The sequence below is a fragment of the Dendropsophus ebraccatus genome, chromosome 12, assembly GCF_027789765.1.
Source record: "Dendropsophus ebraccatus isolate aDenEbr1 chromosome 12, aDenEbr1.pat, whole genome shotgun sequence".
Lineage (NCBI taxonomy): Eukaryota > Metazoa > Chordata > Amphibia > Anura > Hylidae > Dendropsophus > Dendropsophus ebraccatus.
The window spans coordinates 12592390-12608694 of NC_091465.1; the positions used below are offsets into that span (position 1 = coordinate 12592390).

At 45.0% G+C, this 16305-nt stretch overlaps 1 protein-coding gene across 1 annotated transcript; it reads right to left on the reverse strand.

Annotated features, from left to right (window-relative positions):
* Window positions 1-8079: 8079 nt before the first annotated feature.
* Window positions 8080-11630, reverse strand: LOC138769604 (nicotinamide N-methyltransferase-like). The gene is made up of 3 exons (XM_069948181.1): window positions 11434-11630; window positions 9367-9574; window positions 8080-8564 (listed from the first exon to the last, which is right to left on the reverse strand). The coding sequence occupies exons 1-3, from the start codon at window positions 11585-11587 to the stop codon at window positions 8141-8143; spliced, it is 786 nt and encodes a 261-aa protein (XP_069804282.1). The 5' UTR covers window positions 11588-11630; the 3' UTR covers window positions 8080-8140.
* Window positions 11631-16305: the final 4675 nt, after the last annotated feature.

A 16305-nucleotide genomic window follows, 5' to 3' on the forward strand; every position in this document is an offset into this window, starting at 1 on the left:
GACCTGGCTTTGAGGCACGAATGTGCCGATTGGTTCCCTTTTAAGGTATTTTTCAGGAGTTATCCAAAGAATAGGTCTATACCTACTAGTTTTTACAATACAGAAATTAGACTTACACTAGAAATTTCTCAATAGAAAGAGACACAGTTAAGAGGTTACAGTTTATATGGTAACATATAAAACATATAACACATAAAACAAAATACAGCGGTGCCTTGGATTACGAGCATAATTCGTTCCGGGATCGTGCTTGTAATCCAAATCAACTCTTATACCAAAGCAAATTTTCCCATAAGAAATCATAAAAATGCAGACAATCAATTCAGAAACAGCAGAGTATGTGATATTATAAGTTACTGTACAGTAATGGAGAGGATGGGAAACACAAGCGCGGACAGAGACTTCAGGGAGCATGGAGGAATGAGCAGGGCAGATGTGTGCGCAGTATAGTAGCACTCTCGGTCCAGGGAGGGGTTAGAGCTATGAAGAGATTACCTCCACAGTCCTGTCCCCTGATGTAAGCCCCAGCCTGAAGTGGATCTGCTATGATTTGGAAGGTGAGGGAGACTTCCTGGGTCAGAGTACAGGGCTGTAGACCCCCCCCCCCCCCCACCCAGTACAGGGAGCTCTTACACCAAAGCAATGCTCTTAAACCGAGTCACAATTTTGAAAAACTGTAAGCTCTTACATCAAAACGCTCTTAAACCAAGGTACCACTGTATATAAAACATAATAAAGTTATGTTTTATGCAAATTTGGAGATTTACCAATTTTTAAAGATGTCACAGTTGATTGTTCTCTTATACCGCAAGAATGGCTGTATCAGAGAGTGTACCTCTTGATCACTGACTGCTATACATGTGTATAACACACTAAAAATCACCTGAGCTACATGATGCACCTTTTATATAAAAGACCGAGCAATAATATTTTTATACACTTATTAATACCTATATCCTATACGAAACACAAGTTAAGGGGATTCTTGGCATTGCACTATACCTTCATATGGAAATATTTTTTTACAATTAGCTGATCACCTGGACATAGCTAGAGACTCATGGGCCCTAGAGCAAAAGTTCAACTTGACGTGTACGTCACATACTGAACCATTGCAGTGGCGTCCTGTGTTGCTGGACAGCGTGTAATACACATTTCAGCTAGCAGTTGAACATTACTAACAGTCTCCAGGCAAGTAAAAGAGGGACCAGGTGATCATTCATAATGAATAGAGATGAGCGAAACAGCCAGAAATTCGTTTTGCGAGCTTTGTTAAGATGTGCTAATTGAATCGGTTAACTACTACCCTTCTACTAAAGCCACACCTTTTCACATGTCAGAGAGACAGCCAGTCTGGTCACCACCCCTCTCTGAGCCTATCACAGACCTCCAAGTATCATCCTATTTCTTTCAGCCTATTAGAATCTGAATTACCTCAGGCCTCTCTCCACCAATACAAACCATCCATGAAACACATAAAAGGTGGACTTACTAAAGTCTGTTGTTCTGAGTCTTTCAATGAGCCTAACTTCTAGCCAGGGCTCATGTCAGCTAGTGTTTCAGTCAGAAGCTTTCCAGTCAATCAGTTCCAGTATGTTGCTGCCAGCCATGAGGCTGTGAGCTTCTAGGTCAACTACCTCTGAAGCATACCAGTCAATGCTGCAGGGACCCATCCTGTCTTCATCTCTACATCTTTGTCCAGTCCTGGAGAAATTGGACTTTGTGCTTTAGGGTCCTCTGGCTTCATTCTCTTCCTTCAGGCATAACCTGCACTATAACACCTTCTGCAGCCCCTAATACCCCTGTTACCACATGACATCTCCCATATACTGTACTTTCAGAAGGGAAGATACTATTCCCCTGCACCTTTATAGCAAACTCTCAGAAGGCGAAACAGCATAAAGGACATTATTGAGCAGTACTCATCAGCATGAGCTGTAAATCCAGCACTCAATCAATGCAAGGGAACTGGAAGTTAAAGATCAGTGTAGGAGGGATAACACTTTTTCTATTAGCATTCTTAGTCCCTTTTCTAAACTGTTGAATGTCTGTGTAATGCATGATACAGAAATGTGGAAAGCAGTTTTCAGCCACTCTTTACGTCCGTGAAGGTTAGAATGCTAAATATGAGATTTGTACAATGGCTAAGTTACATAGTTAATACGGTTGAAAAAAGACACATGTCCATCAAGTTCAACCAAGGAGGGGATGGATACAGGGAAGGAGGAGGGGTGATGGGTTCTATACATAAGCATTTATATTATTTTGGTCTAAGAACCTGTCTAGGCCGGTTTTGAAGCCCTCTACTGTTGTTGCTGTGACCAGATACTGGGGTAGACTGTTCCACAGATTCACAGTTCTCATAGTAAAGAAGGCTTGTCGCCTCCGGAGATTGAACCTTTTTTTCTCGAGGCGGAGGCAGTGCCCCCTTGTCCTTTGAGGGGATTTTACCTGGAACATCTTTTCTCCATATTTCTTGTAGGTACCATTTATATATTTAAATAAATTAATCATATCTCCCCTTAAACGTCTCTTCTCCAGACTAAACAAATTTAATTCTTTTAATTTCTCCTCATAACTAAAATGCTCTATTCCCCTTATTAGTTTAGTTGCCCGTCTTTGTACCCTCTCCAGCTCTAGAACGTCCTTTTTATGAATCGGGTTCCAAAACTGGACAGCATACTCCAGATGAGGCCGCACCAAAGCTTTATAGAGCGGTAATATTATTTCCCTGTCCCGAGAGTCCATGCCTGTTTTAAAGTGGTTGTCCGGCGATAAAAAATTATTCACAGAATAACACACATTACAAAGTTATACAACTTTGTAATGTATGTTATGTCTGTGAATGGCCCCCTTCCCCGTGTTCCCCCCACCCACGCTAGACCCGGAAGTGTGGTGCATTATACTCACCGCATCTCGTGTCGTCCACGGTCTCCGATCCTCAGCAGTGACGTCTTCTTCGGGAGGCCGGCGGATCTTCCCGAGTGCCGGCCGCCCTCTGCAGCGTCAACCGAAGCTCAGCCGCGATTGGCTGAGCATAACTGTGCTCAGCCAATCGTGGCTGAGCAGCTGATGACGTGGCCGCGTCATCAGCCGCTCAGCCGCGATTGGCTGAGCACAGTTATGCTCAGCCAATCGCGGCTGAGCTTCGGATGACGCTGCAGAGGGAGGCCGGCACTCGGGAAGATCCGCCGGCCTCCCGAAGAAGACGTCACTGCTGAGGATCGGAGACCGTGGTCGGCACGTGACAGGTAATGTATAGCGCACCACACTTCCGGGTACACGGGTGGGAGGGGTGGGACACGGGGAAGGGGGCCATTCACAGACATAACATACATTAGAAAGTTGTATAACTTTGTAATGTGTGTTATTCTGTGAATAATTTTTTATCGCCGGACAACCCCTTTAATGCATGACAATATCCTGCTGGTCTTAGAAGCAGCTGACTGACATTGTGTGCTGTTCTGTAGTCTATTATCTACAAGTACATCCAGATCCTTCTCCATCAGCGACTCTCCCAGAGTAACTCCCCCCAGGACATATGATGCAGGTTATTAGTACCCAGGTGCATAACTTTACATTTATCCACATTGAACCTCATATGCCAAGTGGACGCCCAAACACTCAGTGTGTCTAAGTCATCCTGTAACATCTGCACATCCTCCATAGACTGTACTGTACTACAAAGCTTGTAACATCTGCACATCCTCCATAGACTGTACTGTACTACAAAGCCTGTAACATCTGCACATCCTCCATAGACTGTACTGTACTACAAAGCTTGGTGTCATCTGCAAAGATAGAAACATTGCTGTTAATTCCATTCTCAATATCATTAATAAACAAGTTAAACAGAAGAGGGCCCAGTACTGACCCTTGGGGTACACCACTTATTATGGGGGACCATTCGGAGTAGGAATTATTGACCACCACTCTCTGGGTACGATTATTAAGCCAGTTTTCAATCCAGTTACACATTAAACTTTCCAAACCGATAGACTTTAACTTACCCATCAGACGTCCATGAGGAACTGTGTCAAACGCTTTAGCAAAATCCAGGTACACGATATCCACAGGCGTGCCGCCATACAGGCTTCTACTTACCTCTTCGTAGAAACATATCAGGTTGGTTTGACAGCTTCTGTCCTTAGTAAAACCATGCTGGTTATCACTTATAATACTATTAGCCACTACATATTCCTGGATGTAGTCCCTTATAAGCCCCTCAAATAGTTTCCCCACACTGGACGTTAAGCTTACAGGTCTGTAGTTACCTGGGGAAGTTCGAAGATCGGCACTACATTTGCCTTACACCAGTCCCTCGGCACAATACCAGTAAGCAAAGAATCACAGAATATTTCATACAAGGGTAGAGAAATTACAGAACTGAGTTCCCTAAGAACTCTGGGGTGTAATCCATCAGGCCCTGGAGCTTTGGTTACATTGAGTTTATTTAATTTATCTTGGATCATATCTATAGTAAACCAGTTCAGTACATTACATGTGTTAGCAGCACTGGCCCCACCCACCTCAGTACTGGCCCCACCCACCACAGCTCCATCACCTTTTTTTGTATATACAGAACTGAAGAAGCCATTAAGTAACTCAGCTTTCTCCTGATCCCTAGTTATTAACTCCCCGTCACCATTATTTAGGGGTCCTACATGCTCTGACCTTGGTTTTTTTGCATTAATATATTTGAAGAATTTTTGGGGTTTCTTTTGCTATCTATAGCTACCTGCCTTTCATTGTGAATTTTTGCTGCTTTTATTACATTTTTACAGGTTTTGTTGACTTCTTTGTAATGTTTAAAGGCTAAAGCTGTCCCCTCTGATTTGTATTTTTTGAATGCCCCTTTTTTCTCATTTATAGCCCTTCTAACCTCGGTTGTAAGCCATGTGGGATTTGATTTTAACCATTTATATTTGTTACCCATAGGGATATATTTGGCAGTACAGTTATTTAATGTGGATTTGAAGATTTCCCATTTATTAGCTGTATCCGTATGTGACAGCAGCCGCTCCCAGTCTATGCCCTGAAGTTCAGCCCTTAACCCAGGAAAATTGGCACTTTTAAAATTAAGAGTTTTTGCCCTCCCAACATGTTTTTCTTTTCTACACTTTAAGCTAAAAGTCACTATATTGTGGTCACTATTACCCAGGTGTTCATGGACAGTGACATCCCCAACCAGCTCAGCGTTGTTAGAAATAACCAGATCCAACAAGGCATCACTTCTAGTTGGCTCCTCCACAAACTGGCCCAGAAAATTATCCTGCAGGAGGTTAAGAAATTCCCTCCCCTTTGTGGTTTTAGCTGAACCGTGACCCCAATCTATATCTGGGTAGTTGAGGTCCCCCATTACCACTACTGTCCCCTCCCGGGCAGCCCGCTCTATTTGTCTATTCAACTGGCCATCTACCTCCTCAGTAATGTTGGGGGGTCTATAGATTACACCAAGAATAATTTTTTCACTCTTTACCTCCTTCTGTAGTTCTACCCATAATGCTTCCACATCATCACAGTCATCGCCCACTATTGCATCTTTTACACTCACTTTAACCCCTTAAAGGGGTTGTCCGGCGATAAAAAAATATTCACAGAATAACACACATTACAAAGTTATACAACTTTGTAATGTATGTTATGTCTGTGAATGGCCCCCTTCCCCGTGTCCCACCACCCCCACCCGTGTACCCGGAAGTGTGGTGCGCTATACATTACCTGTCACGTGCCGACCACGGTCTCCGATCCTCAGCAGTGACGTCTTCTTCGGGAGGCCGGTGGATCTTCCCGAGTGCCGGTCGCCCTCTGCAGCGTCATCCGAAGCTCAGCCATGAATTGCTGAGCATAACTGTGCTCAGCCAATCGCGGCTGAGCGGCTGATGATGCGGCCACGTCATCAGCTGCTCAGCCGCGATTGGCTGAGCACAGTTATTCTCAGCCAATCGCGGCTGAGCTTCGGATGACGCTGCAGAGGGCGGCCGGAACTCGGGAAGATCCACCGGCCTCCCGAAGAAGACGTCACTGCTGAGGATCGGAGACCGTGGACGACACGAGATGCGGTGAGTATAATGCACCACACTTCCGGGTCTAGCGTGGGTGGGGGGAAACACGGGGAAGGGGGCCATTCACAGACATAACATACATTACAAAGTTGTATAACTTTGTAATGTGTGTTATTCTGTGAATAATTTTTTATCGCCGGACAACCCCTTTAAGGACAGAGCCAATTTCGATTTTTGCGTTTTCGTTTTTTCCTCCTTGTGCACCAAAGGCCATAGCACTTGCATTTTTCCACCTAGAGACCCACATGAGCCCTTATTTTTTGCGTCACTAATTGTACTTTGCAATGACAGGCTGAATTTTTGCATAAAGTATACTGCGAAACCAGAAAAAAATTCAAAGTGTGGTGAAATTGAAAAAAAAAAACACATTTTGTTTATTTGGGGGAAATGTGTTTTTACGCCATTCGCCCTGGGGTAAAATTGACTTGTTATGCACGGTCCTCAAGTCGTTACGATTAAAGCGATATGTAACATGTATAACTTATATTGTATCTGATGGCCTGTAAAAAATTCAAACCATTGTCAACAAATATACGTCACTTAAAACCGCTCCATTCCCAGGCTTATAGTGCTTTTATCCTTTGGTCTATGGGGCTGTGTCAGGTGTCATTTTTTGCGCCATGATCTGTTCTTTCTATCGGTACCTTGATTGCGCATATACGACTTTTTGATCGCTTTTTATTACAATTTTTCTGGATTTGATGCGACCAAAAATGCGCAATTTTGCACTTTGGGATTTTTTTGCGCTTACGCCGTTTACCGTACGAGATCAGGATTAATTAATAATTCGGGCGATTACGCACGCGGCGATAGCAAACATGTTTGTTTATTTATTTATTTACTTTTATTTATAACTTGGGAAAAGGGGGGTGATTCAGACTTTTATTAGGGGAGGGGGCTTTTTATTGACAACACTATATTTTTTTTTTTTTACACATATACTGTACTAGAAGCCCCCCTAGGGGACTTCTAGTATAAGTGCTTTGATCTCTCATAGAGATCTCTGCAGCATAGATATGCTGCAGAGATCCATGAGATAGGCACTCGTTTACTTCCGGCTGCTGCAGCCGATAACAAACGAGTGCCGAGCCGGGGACGGCGCCATCTTGGAGCGGTCCCCGGCCGGCTTCAGAAACGGAGATCGCTCCTCTGGGATAACATCCCGGAGGAGCGATGTCCGCCACTAGACACCAGGGAGACGCTGGATCCGGTAATCGGATGCAGCTGTCATGTTTGACAGCTGCATCAAATTACTATATTAGCGGGCACGGCGATCGGACCGTGCCCGCTAATACCTACGGTCCCGGGCTTTAAGCGGCACCCGGGACCGCCGCGGTTCAGAGCGGGGTCGCCGTACGACCCCGCTCTGAACGCCCTTACCGGCAATAGGGCGTACCTATACGCCCTTTGTCGTTAAGGGGTTAATATCACTTCTGACATACAGACATACTCCTCCTCCCCTTCTGCCCACCCGGTCCCTTCTGATGAACAATGCAAATCCCTGAATATTGACAGCCCAGTCATGTGAGGAGTCCAGCCATGTCTCAGTCACACCAACCACATCAATGGACTCCTCCAGAACCAAGGCCTCTAGCTCCCCCATCTTGCTGGCTAGACTTCTGGCATTAGCAACTTTATATTACCATCGTGATTAACCGCTACATTATAAGAACTAGGATTTATTACTGTGCTGTGGCTACAATCATCCCCACTGCTCATCCGCAACATATGGATCTCCCTATGCACTGCTCTTATCCTCCCCCCACAGGACCCTTCTCCTCCCACCTCAATGTTCTGTCCCCTCTCTAACCTATGCGCCACTATATTACATACTACATTGTCCTCCCTCCACATCCCTAGTTTAAAAAGCCTCTCCACCCCTTCTAGGATTCTCTCCCCCAGCACAGCGGACCCCCTTCCATTAAGGTGCAAATTATCTGCGCCAAAGTAAATGAAAAAAATTCTATACATTATCCAGTTGAATTACATCAAAGAATAAGAAATGCTATGATGATTAGGTTTACATATAATTCTTTAATGTGCAGACTTATAGTATAGTACGTTTCTATTCAGATCTACTTCTTCTTGTGAGCTACAATGAATATGACGCCTTTGTAGTCAGTAAGGTCACTCATAGCCGTTCTCTTCTGAACCTTGCAGGAGTCAATAATAAACCCTTCTGTAACCAGAGCTTTTTTGACAAAATCCTCATCACATGTGAGAGCATGGAACCTGTCTTTCCCTACTGTGTAATATGTTGCATTTAAAGACCCAATCAATAGGAGGTGTCCTCCAGGTTTCAGCAACCCTGAGAACTTCCTGAGATATCTGATGTAATCATCTTGGTCTTTGCAGATAGCATCTAGGAGCCAACCAGTGATGATACAATCGGCCGGTGGTAAGACTATCGGATCCGTCATATTTTCCTTCTCAAAGTCACATATCATAACATGTTGAGCGGCTGATCTCACCTTTTCTTCTTTGTTCTGTAACTCATCACTGAAAGAGAAGGGAAAAATAAAAAAAAGTGCTTTCCTTTCATTAAAATAAATACAGCAGCAGGAAAGCTCAGTAGTCAGACTATAAATTATTAGTGTAGCTAATTGGAAGAGAACACTCCCAGCACCGCCACCCTAGGTCTGCAGGCAGCGCCATAATTAAAACAGCCGACAGGAGACTCCTTCAGCAAGGGTGTTGCTCAACAATAAAGGTCCAAGAATTCTAATAGAGCATATAAAGAACTTTGGACACTCACCAACTCAGCATAAAGTAAACAGCTTGTCTTTATTTTGTATTGTTTGCAGCTAGGTCAAGACCTACAGTCAATCCAAGATGCAAAATAGAAAAAAGAGGAGGGGGTCCTGTTTTGACAATAAACATTGCTTGCTAGTTTAGTAGCATCTCACCTTGCTTTGAAACTGCAGTTTTGAGGTATGTTCAAGTGACAGATATACAGTGGAACTCTGTGCTGGTAATTCATATTTTGAGAAGCTTTCCGGGCCTGGGGGAGAGCAGGGTTCGAGCTCAGCCCCCCCACCCGAGGTGTGAGTATGCTACATGCCTTGTAAGTGTTGCAAAACATTTGCATCTTTCTATTTTGCATCTTGGATTCTCTTGCTAAGTGTAAGCTCTCTGTAAGTCTATAAGAGGAAACACAGAGCTCTTATCTTAATTGGTCCTCTTGATTCCATTGGTAGTATATCAGGATATTAGAGTGAAAGGCAGTTGTGAAAAAAAAAATTCAACTTATCTAATAAAAGGTACACATAAAAAGACACGTCTTTACCAAAAAATGCCTCACCTCTTTCCTTCCATGTCTATGTGAAGTTTTGTGGCATGTCCCCAATCAAACGCTCCTGTCCGTGTGTCCAGCCATCTCTTCAGCTCCATGATACATTGGTCACTAACCTTTAGCACTATGATATGTTTGAAAAACTCACAGGCTGCATAGAGATGATGGACCAGGGGACCGGTGGTGATGTCAAGCAGGATATCTCCTTTAATATGACCTGTAGGAAGTTATTTTAAATATATATATATATATATATATATATATATATATATATATATATATATATATATACTCTTACAATAAGCTATCATGCCACAACAAGAAATGATTAGCAAAGAACAACATCTTCTTTCTTACTCATGTAACCACCAAAGTACAAAAACTTGGGACTTCCAGCCCGGCGTCAGATGCCATGTTGGACCTTGACAGGGAGAGAGGCTGCAGCAGGGGCTACTAGAAAACACAGCACAGTATATTCCTTCCATATATAGAGAGAATCGGCCGGCTACCTGTACAGCAGTTGCTTTATTCACACAGACAGGCAACTGGTGTATATTATGAATGTGCTGCACTGGGTTTAATTGCTCCTACAGTCTATGGCTATGTTCACACAACGTAAGTTCTGTAGCAATCATGGCCGTTGTTGCGGAAGGCTGAGGGAATCCTGGCCGGAGTGTATACACATAGTATAGTGTATACACATGTCAGTATTCTGCGACTGCTATTCATTGAATAGCTGCCGCAGAGAACCCGTCAGTGCACACAATGGAACGTGTGCAAATTGTGCTCAATTTGGAGTTTATTGTTGAGAGGCTGTGATAGTGGCGTAATGATGTGACTTTGTCGTGTTAGATGCACCCAGGCAAAAGTAATGGTGGAGGGACATGTGGCCGCTACTATTATACAGCGGGGTCACATGTCCCACCTGTCCAATCACAGTCAGGCCCATACTGGGCCTAGATGTGATTGCTAGGCAACATCAATAGCAGTAAAGATTGCTCATTGACAAAAGAAATGGCTAAACCAAGGCTTAACCAACTAACAGCGAAGGTCAATGGTATCTCTCTATACCTCATAGAGTTAAAGAAAGAGAAAATACTTTTTTCAAAAATATAACATATACATATAAGCAGTCTGTATACATACTGTACATGTACCAGCTGTGAATACACCTATACCGCACACATAAATATATTCCAGAAGGGATCAGCATTGCCCCACTCCCCCTCATGCTTATCTCATACCACTGGACAATAACCTTACCCTTCTTTATAGGGCACCTCGTTTGAGTGTCTATGAAATGCAGCAACCCTACAGTATGCCCCCCCCCCCCCACACACACACACACACTCACAAACCCTGTGATGGTAGAGACCACCTAATAGGGTAACCTACCACAAAAAAACAAACAAACACTTTCATTGGTGGCAAAGACTTCTTAATAGCACTATCCATAACATCCCCAATTGAAAGACCCTTTAATAGCAGTCAGTCACCAGTCCACACCCCTGAGTGTTGGCAGAGAAAGACCCCTAGCATGGGTGTAACACACACACACACACACACACACACAATGTTACTCAACATGGGTGTACTTTATGTAGAATTACTTATTTAGAGAGAAAATCACATATTATGGCTGACAAAGTCCCTTTTCAAACATTACAAACACTTATACAGTCTGTTAGATCTGCCTCCTGGCTTGACAAATATATTACATGGGTCTTAGTAGGCTGCAGAGGGGTCAGGACCTCAAAAAGGCAGAACCGATAATGATAGAATGATATAGGTGAGGGGGTCACAGGTCACATGGTGCATACAGCTCTGCAGGGCACTTACCTTCTGTTAATGCTGTTTGACCTCTTCAGACTGCCATGCTGATACCTTCCCCTTCCCCCCTGACCTGATACCCATTTAAAGTAATATAACTTTCTTAAAATATAATTATATTACAAGATATTACTATTTATAATACTTTTGAGTCCATTCTGTTTCTTTCCTCTTCTCCAGACGATTGTTTTCTAATTAAAGTTTAAAAAGTACATAAAACCAACTAAGCAGAAATAAGTTACATACCCTCTGTGAATGTTTTTGCAAGATTCTCCACGGGAAATATCAGGGTATCCTCTCCAATGGTTTCATCAGGTTTATCTGACCAGTAATGTTCCAGGAGTTGTCTGGAATCAAAGCCGTGTACGTGATAGTGTTTATGGGAGCTGGAAGCCATCATCTAATCCTGTATCATAGACAGAGTGACTGCCTCTACACCTGGGCTCAAGAGCTTTCTGTAATTACTAGGAATCAGGTTACAAATTATTTCCATGAGTCAGTCATGGGATCATTTGTTTGTCAAATTTCACATTGACAGTTAATGGTCTTTGAACAAAGAGACACTATGGGAAAAATCCAGAAGCGTCTTTTTTGTTAAAACTGGTGGCTGTGCAAGATACTGTAACGTTATCTTGTCCAAATGAAAGGCACATAGTACCTTGATACCTACCCAGTGAGTAGGGTTACATCAATCAACATAGGATCTAACCTATAGGTTCCTTTTTTTTTTTAAGTGTTTTTAACGTCAATTGACACATCTTTTGATCATTGCGATTCTATCAGTGTTTGTCCTCTTGTTTAAAAGTTGTACATTATTTTATTTGCATAGTTTTAGATGTGCATTTGTTTTGTGCCATACAGCTTTTCTTTTTTTTACAGTCATCAATAACAAATCCTTCTCCAGCTAGAGCTTTCCGGATAAAATCCTCATCATATGTGAAAGCATGGACCTTGTCTTTCCCAACTGTGTAATATGTTAAGTCTAAAATGTTAAATAATATAAGTGCAGTGTCCCGGAACAGCCATTCTCATGCTCGTATTTCTCGTATAAACAGTTCTGTTCCGGAAAGCTATGGTCCACTGAAAACTGCGTGTATTGTGTCACCCCTGCAGTATTCTCATCTGGGTGTCGATTCTTCAGTCATTCTTCAGCTCCTCTCATCATCATCTTCTCAAATCATCAACAGCAAGTATTTCATTCAAGTCTCATTCCACCCAGCATCTCTACTTCAGTATCACTACAACTCCCATTATTCAGCACACTTATCTCACAGCCTATTGCAGCATCACCCATTACTCTGTCTTATTCAAGATTGCCTTATTCCCGGTTGCATCCGGAGAGACTGTTACTACTAGTTACCACCGTTACAATAAATACACAACTACCGTTGTTTCTGAACCTTGGCATTGGTGTGATCATTGGTGCCCTGACTAAGGACAACGAAGAATCGCATGCCCAGTAATCCTGCATGGTCAGGAGCCCGGTCTCCAGCTGTAGCACCCTCGTGCCTACACCGTGACGATATTCTCCTACAGCTGCCCCGATTCCTGCACCCTCACAACATCTGTATACTGCGGAGTTGCCCCTAGGGGCCAGGGCATCTCATAAGGTGTCCCCCAGGTTTCAGCAACCTTGAGATCTTCCTTGTCAGGATCAGTGGACGTGAGCCCACTGTGTCACGTGCCTGAGATACTCCTAATGGTGTAGATAGACTTTCTCAGATGATATGCCAGGTCCCTACCTCATGATATAGACCAGTGCTTCTCAAACTGTGAGACGGGCCTCACCAGTGAGGCGCCCCCTAGTTTTTGGTGAGGCCCAGCTGGGGAGACAGTTTTTACAAAAGTGACTATGATCTGCTCAGTCCTTTTGCTGTTTGCAAAAATCTCCATTTTAGCGAATGCAAACACGAGTTGGACAAGGTTCCCACTCAGGACAGGAACACGCAGGTATACTGGAAGCAACTGGGAGTGCAGGATCAGACAGCAGGAACATTAGAACATGAGGACACTACTGCGGTAACACAGGAACCAGGTTGGATAAGGCTGGAACACTGTTGCCAGAGCAAAGGAACAAGGATGGGGAATACAGGAACATCAAGCAGGGAAGTAATAGTAAGACAGATACAGGTTCACAGGAATGTTTTTGCTAGGCAAACGCATAGAGACCTTTGCAGGGCCATAGGACCTCAATGCTCAGGCAGAGCACATGTGCTGGAGGACTCCTTAAATACCTAAACCACAGGTGCAGTGTAATTAAATATAGGAAGGGTGCATGCTGGCCCCCCTCTAGGGGCCAAATCTATACTGCACGGAGGAAGGAAAGGACATATGTTGCTCCATGCGTTTAGGACAGAAAGCCAGAAGAACTCAGGCCATGACGGTGATTTGGATGACCGCAGCCGGAATACTCAGCTGTTGTTACATTCCTGAGATATCTTATGTAATCATTTTGATCTTTGCTAATAGCTTCTAGGAGCCAAACACTGATGATACAATCGGCTGGTGGTAAAATTATCGGATGGCTATGTTCACACATTATTCTAGTTTGGGATTACTAATTGGCCTTTGGGTGTGTCTTGATTAAAAAGTCAGTTGAATTTAATAGTAAAAAGTAAAAAAAAAAAGAGAAAAAACGGTGTTACTTATTAAAACCAATACAAAATACATACAAATTACCGGTAAAACAATAGTATATACAGTAATAATAAGTAACTATCCAATGTGTTATAAAAACATGCTTAAATCGATTCATTCATTTATTTATGTCCTTGTTTTTTCAGTGTAGTTATGTTCTAGCCCCCAAAGTTCAAATGGACCGAAAGTGTTCAAAAAATCTCTGATTTAAACTTCTAATGGTTTTGCCTAGTTTTGCCAAGTGCATGTGATTCAGTGGCGGAATAAATGTACCCTGGGCCCCGGGCTGTCCACCCAACCTGCCCCCCCCCCCCCCCGGTCAATCCACCCACATTATAATCCACTACTGCCCCCCCCCCATGCTGTCCCCAATAAACACTGCTTTCCCTGCTGGCCCCAATAAACATAATGTTTGGTCCCTTGCTGCACATAGGATGTCAGGAGAGGAGGGTGCTGATCTTATAGGGGGGTGACAGCGGCACAGAGGATGTCAGGAGAGGAGGGTGCTGATCTTATAGGGGAGGTCACAGCAGCACAGAGGATGTCAGGAGAGGTAACAGCAGCACAGAGGATGTCAGGAGAGGAGGGTGCTGATCGTATAGGGGAGGTCACAGCAGCACAGAGGATGTCAGGAGAGGAGGGTGCTGATCTTATAGGGGAGGTCACAGCAGCACAGAGGATGTCAGGAGAGGAGGGTGCTAATCCTATAGGAGATGGTCCCCCTCTTCCCCCCTTATAGATGGTCCCCCCTCTTCCTCCCCTTATAGATGGTCCCCCTCCCCCCCCTTATAGATGGTCCCCCTCTTCCCCCCCTTATAGATGGTCCCCCCCTCTTCCCCCCTTATAGCTGGTCCCCCCTCTTCCCCCCCTTATAGGTGGTCCCCCCCCTTATAGATGGTCCCCCTCTCCCCCTATAGATGGTCCCCCTCTTCCCTCTTCCCCCTTATAGATGGTCCCCCCTCCCCTCTTCCACCCCTTATAGATGGTCCCCCCTCTTCCCCCCTTATAGATGGTCCCCCCTTTCCCTCCCTTATAGATGGTCCCCCCCTTATAGATGGTCCCCCTCTTCCCCCCTTATAGATGGTCCCCCTCTCCCCCCCCCCTTATAGATGGTCCCCCTCTTCCCCCCCCTTATAGATGGTCCCCCTCTTCCCCCCCTTATAGCTGGTCCCCCTCTCCCCCCTTATAGATGGCCCCCTCTCCCCCCTTTTAGATGTCCCCCGTCTTCGCCCCTTATAGCTGGTCCCCTGTCTTCCCTACTTATAGATGCCCCCCCTCTTCCCCCCCTTATAGATGTTCCCCCTCTTCCCCCTTATAGATGGTCCCCCTCTTCCCCTCCTTATAGATGGTCCTCCCTCTTCCCCCCCCCTTATAGATGGTCCCCCTCTTCCCCCCCCCCTTATAGCTGGTCCCCCTCCCCCCCCTTATAGATGCCCCCCCCCTTATAGATGTCCCCTGTCTTCCCCCTATAGATGGTACCCCTCCCCCCCTTATAGCTGGTCCTCCGTCTTCCCCCCTTATAGATGGCCCCCCTCTCCCCCCCTTATAGATGGTCCCCCCTCCCCTCGTCCACCCCTTAAAGATGGTCCCCCCTTCCCCCCCCTTATAGATGGTCCCCCCTCTTCCCCCCCTTATAGATGGTCCCCGTCTTCCCGCCCTTATAGATGGTCGCCCGTCTTCCCCCCTTATAGATGGTCCCCCCTCTTCCCTCCCTTAGAGATGGTCCCCCTCCCCCCCTTATAGATGGTCCCCCCTCTTCCCCCCCCTTATAGATGGTTCCCCCCCCCCCCCATAGATGGTCCCCCTCTTGCCAGCAGCAAAAAACAAAACAAAAACAACACAACTCACCTGCCGTCCGTTCCCTGTCGAGCGCCGCTCCTTCTGCAGCTTGCAGCTGATGTGCGGCTGCCGGGGGTGTCCCGTCCTATCCCCAGCAGCGCGTGCATCAGAGAGCTCCCCGTGTGATGGAAGTCACAGCCACAGGCGCATGGGGAGTTCTCTGATGCGCGCGCTGCCGGGGATAGGGTGGGACACCCCCGGCAGCCGCACATCAGAGAGTCAGGTGTGGATTATAATGTGGGCGGCGTGGCGTGCCCCCCCGGAGCCTCGGGCCCCGGGCGGCCGCCCAAACCGCCCATATTATAATCCGCCACTGATGTGATTGCATAAACTATGTTTTTCGTACGGCAACACATCATATAATTTACCTTACGTGTGACACCTCCTATTGACACCATTTTACCTGGATCTATGATTGCCGGCTGGTAATGTGAATTGTTGCCAAACTTTTTCACTATCTTTTTTTTGTTGTTTAAACGCACTGTGCACCAACAGGTCTTTCAGCTTTTTAGAGTGTCTAAATGTGACCAAGGGTTCATCTGCATAACACTCAGTAAGGACAGGATCTTTCAGGTTCCAGTTTTCATTGATTACTTTACGTATTCTTTATGCTAGTGGGGAAAATTTAAATGAAAAAGCAAA

Coding starts and splice junctions, on each gene's coding strand:
- LOC138769604 (XM_069948181.1), bottom strand. CDS start 11,587: ATGATGGCTTCCAGCTCCCATAAACACTATCACGTACACGGCTTTGAT. Junction 9,575..11,433: donor TGCAAAAACATTCACAGAGG/GTATGTAACTTA, acceptor AACTTCCTACAG/GTCATATTAAAGGAGATATC. Junction 8,565..9,366: donor ATAGACATGGAAGGAAAGAG/GTGAGGCATTTT, acceptor CTTCTCTTTCAG/TGATGAGTTACAGAACAAAG.